Source organism: Coregonus clupeaformis, chromosome 3 (genome assembly GCF_020615455.1).
Source record: "Coregonus clupeaformis isolate EN_2021a chromosome 3, ASM2061545v1, whole genome shotgun sequence".
Classification (NCBI taxonomy): Eukaryota; Metazoa; Chordata; class Actinopteri; order Salmoniformes; family Salmonidae; genus Coregonus; species Coregonus clupeaformis.
The window spans coordinates 22,691,188-22,701,187 of NC_059194.1; the positions used below are offsets into that span (position 1 = coordinate 22,691,188).

A 10,000-nucleotide genomic window follows, 5' to 3' on the forward strand; every position below is an offset into this window, starting at 1 on the left:
GGCACCATGCCTTGGTCAATAGCATCATTACCATTGGCTCGCCAGCCAGCCAGGCCCACTTCAAATGATCCCCACAAGCGGAATCTACTTAAGCACCAAACCAGGTTGTCTCAGCAGCGTTCGAAGCTGAACTAAAAAACAAGAGAAGCCTTCAAAGGCTCCCTGAGGAACCTGAAGACGGGCATCAGAGGGAGGGTAACAGAGCCAGTCTGTTGGATCACAGGCCTGTGATAAGACGCGAACACAGTGAATGGCTGTCAATGGAGGGCTTGTTTTCAAAGGGCAAGTGCTGTAATTACCCAGCCCAAACATGAGGGCCATGGCCAGACCTAATGATATGCGGCAGGCAGGCAGGCAGCCGGTTTGGCTGGGAGAGGACGCCCGTGGCAAGCCTTTCTCTCTCACACAGCGTGCCTTCTTCCAGCCTGGCACCAGGGCTGGTGCACAGAGCCCAGTCCATAGTACAGTCCTCCGATGACTGGCCCATGCCAACTGACTGCCACACAGCCCCATTTGGTGGTTTTGGAAGAGCCAGTCTCAAATTAAAGAATGGGGAAAATGCTGTGTTGGTATCATGAGCCAATGCAAGTCACATTAAGTGGAATGTAGTGACACTTAAATCCATTTGCTAATCAACTACTGACATATTTAAAGGAAAGATTCACCCATTTTGAATGTTGTATCAGTTTTGTACATCTCTGAGTGATGTTCTATCGATTCCAAGGGTCATTTCCTGTTTTCATGTGTATCTGAGCTATTGCCGTTGATGCAAACTCATCATACCCACTGTATTTCTGCCTGCTTTACACAGGAAAACATTAAATGACCCGGGAATCGATAGAACATCATTCAAAGATGCACAAAAACGATATAACATTGAGTGAAACTTTCCTTTAAGTTAATATTTTTGTGTATGTCAAGCAGTGATATTTTCATGCTTAAATAAATGCCTTTAAAACACTGTAAATAAAGGGCCTACCCAAAGCTCAGTACAAGTTCTTCCATTTTGATCCTACAATCTATAACTTTGTCATGTCTATCTAATTAACAACTAACAAACTTGTTGCAAATCTTTTAAATTGTAAAACCTTTAAATAGCTTCAGTGCTTTTAACTCTAAGATAAGAAAACTCCTCTGCCTTCAGAGAGTTCTAGAAAAAGCTACAAGCCTCCAAGCAGAACAAGTATGTTCCACCACCAGGGACCACATTGCCATGCCCCTACCAGCTGCTACAGTATACTTCCTCTGCAGGTTGAGTTTGTTACTTTACTCAGCAGCGAGCCAGGTAGCAACACCATGAGGGACTAGATAAAGACACCTCAACCATCATGTCCCTATCACCTGGGAGACAGAAGGGGAGATCGAGACAGATTAAGAAAGAGACTGTATCTCTCATCCCCTTCTCATTAGCCAATGGAAAGACGCCATTCATCAGGGGAATGATGGTTAATAATCGCACTCAATCACGTAATGACCGACGCCGAGTGGAACCGTCATTATAAAAATGAAGTCTAATATCAGAGGGGATCTCCAAGGAGGAGACAATGGGTCCGTCGCTCAAAGAATTGCCCGCAACTTCGATATCAACCGTTTCAATGGAATTTAAAAACAGTGAATGTCACTCCATGCACTGTTTGAAATCGGCTTTGAAGCGCGAAACAAGATGCATGAGATAACCATGAGATAGCCCTCAGATAAGACACAATATGGTTTCCCCAGCTACTGTAGGTCATAACATTAGTACGATAATGACTAAAAGCCATCCTTATTCAATCAAAATAACCGACCGGGGGTTTCCATGGTGAGACAAATCAGCATTCTTCCAGCGCTGTGAGAACTTTAATAAACACTCAGCTGAATGTTTCTTTGTTTCTGGACCTGTAAATATGTTTTATTGATCCAACCAATCAAAAAGTGGCTTCTCACAGTGCTAGGAGAATGCTCTTGTGTCTTACTCAAGAATCTTCCAGATTCAGGTTTGCTTGAATTGATCTTGTTTACATAGCAGTTAATACATATGCAATTGGGTTCCAACAGTGATGTCTGAGTCAGTGCAAAAGGCAGAGTCGTCCTCAACTGCCTCCTCCTCCCTCTTCTTTTTAGTCTACCCAGCTGAGGCTTCTTGTGGGCCAAGGCGTGAAGCTCCTCAACCCCCCAGCGTCCAGGGCTGCACACACACACACACTTCCTGTATTGCATAATTAACACTCCTACCAGGCTCCAACCAACCCCCCTACAGACCTGTTCCAAGCCAATCTCGATCATAACACCCAAACACACACATAGCCCCCCCATCAACATGGGCCCCCATCTGGCAGACACACAGTGGGTAGATAAATACTCAGCATGGTCTTCAATCCAAATATACTTATTTAATGAGGACAACCCTATAGGGCTGTATAGTGAGGTCCATATAGCATGAAAAGGGATACCTGGAGACCAAAAATATAGAGGAATCAAGGAAGCTCCTTCCTGGATGCAATTCACTGGTTTTGACCAATGGGACTTTAGACATGTGGGCTGAGGTAACCTTGAGCCTTGTGATGATCACTTAAAGTGAAAGTTCACCCCAACATAAATGTTTGCCAGGAAATGGCCTGGAGTCAATAATACATGAACGTAGATTCTGCTATATGAACCAGGATGATCTGTGGACCCTAATCCCAAATGAATTTAGAAACCCAATCTTTCTCATTCATTTGAATTTGGGGTGACATATCCCTTTAAATATTGCATTTTACCCTATTGGTTAGCCGTGGGGTATAGAGTGGCACTGACCTGCACATGATCTCGTGGGTGAGAAGGACGCGGCACATCTCAGGGTTTTTGTCCTGGCCCTCGTAGAGGATCGCCTGAGGAGAAGAAGAGAGCAGCAGGTATTTATGTTTGTTTAGCCTTAATGTAATCCCACAAGTCTTCTTTGGGTCCCTGTACTTGAACTTGTGCTTACTCTGTACAATTTCTGATCATAGCCCTGTAAAGGTTCTGACTACATATTATTGGAAAGGCTTTCTGCATGTGTTCATTATCAGTGTCTGCTAAATAACTACAATAGAAATGGATGCGCTACTGTAACTACTAAGTAAATACCAGATGAAACAGGACTATAAAAAAAAGGGTTGCCCAACTTTCATATCATATTAATAGGAGACTGAAGAGATGGAGGGGGCCGATGAGGTGGCAGCCCTCCTGTAGTGGAGGGCCACGTGCTGTAGGATGGCCCGGTCGGCCCTCCACCCCTCCCAGACAGATGGCCGTGCTAGGCCCCGTAAGAGACAGGCCACCCCATGGGCATCCTTCACTGGAGCTGTCATGTCGGCCCTGGATGAGGGATGATCACTGAGAGGAGCTGCTCCCTCCTTCATTCGCTCTATACCTCCCCTGCCGTAGGGATGGAGGGATGGAGGGATGGAGAGAGTGCTTCATCCCACTCCTCTTACTCCCCCAATGACCTACCCCTACCTTGTCCACCTAGGTGGTCAGTTGCCCCCCACAAGCACACACGCACGCACACACACACATACACCCCAAGGGGACAATAATTTTAGGATAATGACCACTTCTGCATTATTGATTCCTCCCTGCCTCCCTTCCTCTATATTAAAATATGCCAATTTCGCCAGAAGGGTTAGGGATTGCGATGGGAACGATAGAATGGGAGTGGGAATGTGTGTGGGGAGGAGGGAGGAGAGGAGGTGTGGGGGGTATCGGGTCGATATTTATACATAATAATTTCTGATTCAAGTAGCCACTCAACCTCCTGGTGCTAGTCTGGGAGTTTTCATGGACGTGTGTGAGTGATACCACCATGTCAAAAAGGCCAAGAGTCAAGATTCAGCTTTTTGGAGGATGACAGGGCCGATTGAGGGGGGATATCAAACAGATATATTTGCCCAAACATTCACCATTAAAATGAGATTATTTGTATTCCTATTGTGTGCAACATACTGCCTTCCATGTGAATGCATTACATACAGTAATACAGCTGAATTTGCCAATAGGAGTGTCTGAGAAGAGGCTTCTAACACACAACAGCCAATCAATAGACCCGGGCCCCCCTCTGGCAGCTACAGGGCTGCCTGTCTGCAGGAGGACACACTACAGTATGCAAAGTCTGCATGTCTGTCTGTCCAAGTCTAGGCAGGAGGGATGGATTTGAGTGGCGCACCCAAGGTAGAAAGCTCCTCGTGTTGCTGTCAGGATTATTGTCTACAGCGCGCCGTCGCTGCAGCACATTAAGGGCTATTGATTGGTTTCCGTGGCTGATGCTTTGTCGAGGACCTGGTTGCCGCATCGATCTGTGACAGCCTGACATGGCGACACAGGGAGGGCATGGTGGGCTGGGGATAGGGAGGGTTGGTGGGCTGGGGATAGGGAGGGTCTGGTGGGCTGGGGATAGGGGGTCTGGTGGGCTGGGGATAGGGATAGGGAGGGTCTGGTGGGCTGGGGATAGGGAGGGTCTGGTGGGCTGGGGATAGGGAGGGTTGGTGGGCTGGGGATAGGGAGGGTCTGGTGGGCTGGGGATAGGGGGGTCTGGTGGGCTGGGGATAGGGATAGGGAGGGTCTGGTGGGCTGGGGATAGGGAGGGTCTGGTGGGCTGGGGATAGGGAGGGTCTGGTGGGCTGGGGATAGGGAGGGTCTGGTGGGCTGGGAATAGCGATAGGGAGGGTCTGGTGGGCTGGGGATAGGGAGGGTCTGGTGGGCTGGGGATAGGGAGGGTCTGGTGGGCTGGGAATAGCGATAGGGAGGGTCTGGTGGGCTGGGGATAGGGGAGGGTCTGGTGGGCTGGGGATAAGGAGGGTCTGGTGGGCTGGGGATAGGGAGGGTCTGGTGGGCTGGGGATAGGGAGGGTCTGGTGGGCTGGGGAAAGGGAGGGTCTGGTGGGCTGGGGATAGGGAGGGTCTGGTGGGCTGGGGATAGGGAGGGTCTGGTGGGCTGGGGATAGGGAGGGTCTGGTGGGCTGGGGATAGGGATAGGGAGGGTTGGTGGGTGGGGAAGAGTATACAGTACAGTGTGTGGTGGAGCCAGGTTGCTACATCGGTGTCGGCTGCCCCTATGTCCTCTAGCCTGACTGGTCAAGACTAGTTATTTGCCACTGAGGTACTGTAAATTGATAGTACTTTAGCTCAGCAGGTAAAATGACTGAAGGGTGTCTGTGTACATGGGTTAAAATCCCAGCACGGATAGGTTGACTCATGTTACATTATGTACAAAATAGGTGGTGGGTTGCAGTATGATTTGCAGTGTAGCACTGCTACTGGAAACAGTGTTGGGACACTGACTTATAGCAGAAGCGTTTGAAACACACTTTACTAGTAGCCTGTTAAAAGGATGGGATCAGTGTAAGAAGAATGCTCACCACTTTGGTCATGGAGTCTATCAACCGTACAAACAGATCTTGTTCTGTCCTGATGCCTGCAAAACACAACACAAATATGTATTAGATATCCTGCAATTAAAATGTAATAATACATGACACCAATTTGGATTATTGAAATGTTAAGATCCATTGACAGAATAACAATTTTAACGTCATCTTCCCCTGTAAATAATTTGCATAGAAGTAGGCGTGTGGTTTAGCCAAATGAAACGTCTTGAGCGACAACAATATAAACATCAGCCTAAAATGCTAATTAACTTCTTGCACAGAAAGAAAAACATAAAAGACTGATTTCTAGTAATGTCTTCTAAATTAATTCTGTTATTATTTGTGTCCCCATAGTGTATTTTATGTTTTCTGTAGTACTTGTCATGTAGATCAAGCTTTTGTACCCCCCCCCCCAGCTAAAACAAACAAGTCTGTGCTCCTGAATTTTTTTATTATTTATGGCGTTCCCGGTTGCAACTGCCGAGCTCTCCTCACTCCCGTTGCATTTTTCCTCTAGGATAACAAGGAATTCTCATTCACAAACAAATTAAATATCAACCATGATTACTTATCTTTTATTAGCTATGCAACGGAGCGTAAATATGACATAAACACAACAGGGGGTATTCAAAAAGGACCATGGGAAACTGCTAGTCGCTTTGCTCTTTCTTGCCTGTAATCTCACCGTTTCTATGTGCTTTTAAAAAATATATATTTTTAGGTTACTGGTGAATTGTACTGAACACCAACCAGTTGAGTCTTCTGTCTCTTCTCACGATGTGGTCTCAAAACAATATCCAAGCCAACCGAAATCTAAGGTGTGCGCTTTCAATGACCACAGATCAGTGTTAAAATTTCAAGTATTTTCCCCGATGACCAAAACAGACTTTAGGATTTGGTGGTCGTCAAATATTATTCCAGATGTGATAAGGATTACCACTTATGTTAGTGTTGTCTTTTTTTATTTAATGTTGTTTTTCCTGGAAGTGCTAAAACTAATCTGTCCACAGAGAGTAGTGAGAAGAGAGAGAACTCTGCAATATGTTTGGAGGGATTATCATGGTTTTACCGTTACTGTAAAGAAGCTGTAGCCTGTAATGGATGCCGTTGTTGGTCTTCTCTCCATTGTACTCCTGAAAGAGTCAAAGACAAACACAGAAAATTGTCAAAATGGCTCTCAGCTTTTGAGGTGACGCCCCGAACAAAAGGCAACATCAGCCCATTAGTCCACTGCTGTGATGTCATAAAGGGTCTTGTACGTAATACAAACCTCATAATAAACGGAAAAAAAGGAACTACGCCTTCCTAATCTATGCTCATCTGCCTCAATCTACTCTATCACTGAAAATGTCCAAAGAGCAACATCCCAGTCCTAATCCAAGCAGATGTTGGGCCACAAGTCCTAATCTTGATCCCAACTCCTATGTCACAGGGACTTCCCAGACTAATATTGTATCCACAAGTAGAGATCATCTGAAGAGGAAACTTAAATCCCATAAGAGGCTAAGGGACCAACCAGCGTTGTTATGTGCTGTTATAACACTGTTATTACTTTGTGGTTTCATTTTAGGTCGAATGAATTAGCAATTAGAAGGTTGTTAGTTAAGGTAAATCACAGGTCAATCTAATAATGGTATGCAACTGAAAACATATTAATTAAAGTGAACCTTTGTGATATCTACTAGATTTTTATCATCAGGAAGACAATTCTGGGAAAATTAGTTCTGGGGGTTCATGTCTTTAAAAACACAATATTTTTCCCATGAACCCTGAGGATAATCCACACCGTTCTCTGATTGAGTTATACTTCTGAAGTTGCTAAACCCTTGCTATTTTAGAGTATTTGGCAATGCCCAAATTCCCACTGCAGGGCCATAGTGAGATACAACATGGAATCTTAATCTTTCCTCCAACTCCCCTTGCTGACACGCACACAACAAACCAGCTGCCTGTTGTATCGTCCAGCCAGGAATAAATCAAACAGCAACGACAAAAGGGCAAACTCGCGTAGGAACTGAAACAACACTGTGGCTGAGGGAAAAACAACTCTGTTACCACAACTATACAGAGAGATGCGGTAAGAGAGAGGAGACATTGCCTAGGTGACAGTGGCCTGTTAGCTTTGATGACCTCAGCTTCCAGGTGGGCCAAGTCGCTCTCACGGGCGGGCACCGGGAGAGAGGCCACATCCGCTCCCCTCTGTCTCTCTGTCTCTCTCTCCCTCCCTCTCTTCCACTCTGTCTCCCTCTCTCCCTCTATCACTCCCTTTCTCGTTCTCCTTTCCTCACTCCCTCACCATCTATCTCTCCCTCTCTCTTTCGCTCTGTATTTCTCTCCTTCCCCCGCCGCCACGCGGTGCCAAATGTGCAGTGGAGTCTTGGCAGGGGCCCAGGGACGGGCTGGAGGTCAAGGCAGAGGTGAACGGGCAGGGAGGACGGGAGGAGCGACCGTGCCAGCTGGCCGCCGTCCCTCCTGACCGTGGGCGGAGCTGTTCTCTGTAACCTTTTACTGAGAACAACCCCCCGGCAGCATGGCAGAACGGCCCAGGCGGCAGGTAGAGAAGTGGGTTACCATTACCACTGAGAGCACAGGTACTGCTGAACAATACCATTGAACACAGACAGAGAGGTAGCCATACACTCATAGCAAAGAGTCTGTAGATGACAAAGGAATGTACAAGAAATTACATTTCAAATGACTGCTTAAAATGAATACAAAGGGTTTTCAAATATGCCAGAGGATCATCATATTTTATATTTTATCTTGTATTATTTAAATCAAAATGAGATTTTTTTTAAATAGATGTAACCTCATCATCAAAATTCCTTAAATAAAAATAGTACCTTTAATGTCTGATTTAAAGCTGAATCAAAACTACTTTCATTCAAACTTTCTGCCTTCTGCTCATCACTGCCCCCCAACAGGTTCTTTGGAAACTGCAAGTGCTTCTATATCTGAATGGTTATCAATTTACAACCAGCTCCCTGGATTTCTAGATTACAATCTTTCCAAGTTTCAGTTATTTCCAAGTTTCAGTTATTGTAACAAATCTCAAAAGCTTTTCTCATGAATGTACTTTCTCAAAATCAAATACTTTGAATTAGTATTGAATGACTAACAAAAGATACTTACAATATGGAACTCAGTTAAGTAAATAAAAACATGAACATGAGGTGGACATAATCAATATATTATCTACATAGAGTATATTATCTTAAAATTTATGTGTAAAATTCTGTTTATGAAATTCTAATAAATTGAAATCAATATAATCAAATGAGTGTATATATAATATAATATAATTATGTTCAATAATATCATAATGCAAAGATATACAATTCATAAAAATATAATTCACAAAAGAAATGCATTACATTATATTGCAGTATATATAATAAATCAATGAAAAATATAAGGAAAAAATATTGATCTTGACTTGACATGAAGAAAAATGAATGTGTCCACAGTTTGTGTGCTACACGTTCCATGTTTCAAAGCATCACTGTGCTATAGCACTGAACAAAGCAGAAGGAATGACGTGCCACAAACACTGGTCCCAGCGTCAGTGCCACCCTTTTATCCCCAATGCCAGCTATACCTGGCACACATGCCCTCCTTCCCATTCCCCTTTGTGTGTTGGTCTTACTTTATCTTTCTCCACAAAGTCTATGTAGGAGGTCCTCTCAATCTCCACGGGCTGGCCCTGTCGGTCGTACAGCGCCAACACAAAGTGGAAGAAGTTGGATTTGCGCAGGTTCGAGGGGGGCTGTTTTTCATAGTGGGCCCGGGCCAGACCTACACCGCTATAGATAGGAGAAAGACAGAGAGAGGGAAGAGAGGGAAAGGGGGAGAGCAAATGGGAGAGAGAGAAGGATGACATTTGGTTAGTACTGTGTAGACGAGGACCACCATAGCAATTCTAAACACAGCAGGCGCTATTCAATCACAAGCTGTTTCTGCAGGTAAAACAAATGCTGTTTACTCTGTGAAACAAAAATAAAATTGTATGTGTAGTATTCCAATAATTCAAGTATGCTGCCTCACAAAGAAGAAACCCTGGAGTAGTTGTGATTGAATAGGGCCCAGAGTCCTGATAATTATTACTATACAGTCATTGGTTTCATTTAAAGAAACCTACACTTTGAGGTGTTTCAAAACATTTTCATTGTTCTGACAAGAATCAATCTTCATCAGGTCAACACCTACTATATCACCAACTACCCCCCAAAACAACGACCATCTCTTGAAACAAAATTCAATAAAACTACAACACAAATAAGGAAAAGAAGGAGAGAGTGGTGGAGTTATGAGAGAGAGAGATAAATGAAAGACACTTGGCCCTCTGTTCACGTTCCCTGTGTGTGCCACGTGTTCCTTTGTGTTGTTTGTCTCCTCGACCACCTCAACAATGTGAATTTGGCTGGGTAGCGGGGACCCCAGAAGGCAGCGTCTGCCTCTGTTCATGCCAAGCGCTGTGGGGCACCATTCGACTTGGCAAACGCGCCACTCCAGTTTTCCCTGACCTGTCAGTCAAACTCACTCCACTTTGCCCTGCATCCCCTGGGCCTGAAGAATAAAAGACCTCCACACACTAGGCGTACGCCAGACGCACACACGCGCAGACACACACAC

The 10,000-nt window shown here is 45.0% G+C and overlaps 1 protein-coding gene across 9 annotated transcripts in view; it reads right to left on the bottom strand.

The window, feature by feature from the left end:
* LOC121542040 (transcription factor COE3) overlaps positions 1–10,000 on the bottom strand; it is a 96,091-nt gene that overhangs the window by 74,168 nt on the left and 11,923 nt on the right. For all 9 annotated transcript variants that reach the window (XM_041851480.2, XM_045207584.1, XM_041851472.2 and 6 more), the window contains exons 2-5: positions 9,015–9,171; positions 6,438–6,501; positions 5,360–5,415; positions 2,779–2,852 (exon numbers count right to left, since the gene is read on the bottom strand). In XM_041851480.2, coding sequence (XP_041707414.2) covers positions 2,779–2,852; positions 5,360–5,415; positions 6,438–6,501; positions 9,015–9,171 — 351 coding nt within the window. The remainder of the gene's footprint in view (positions 1–2,778; positions 2,853–5,359; positions 5,416–6,437; positions 6,502–9,014; positions 9,172–10,000) is intronic.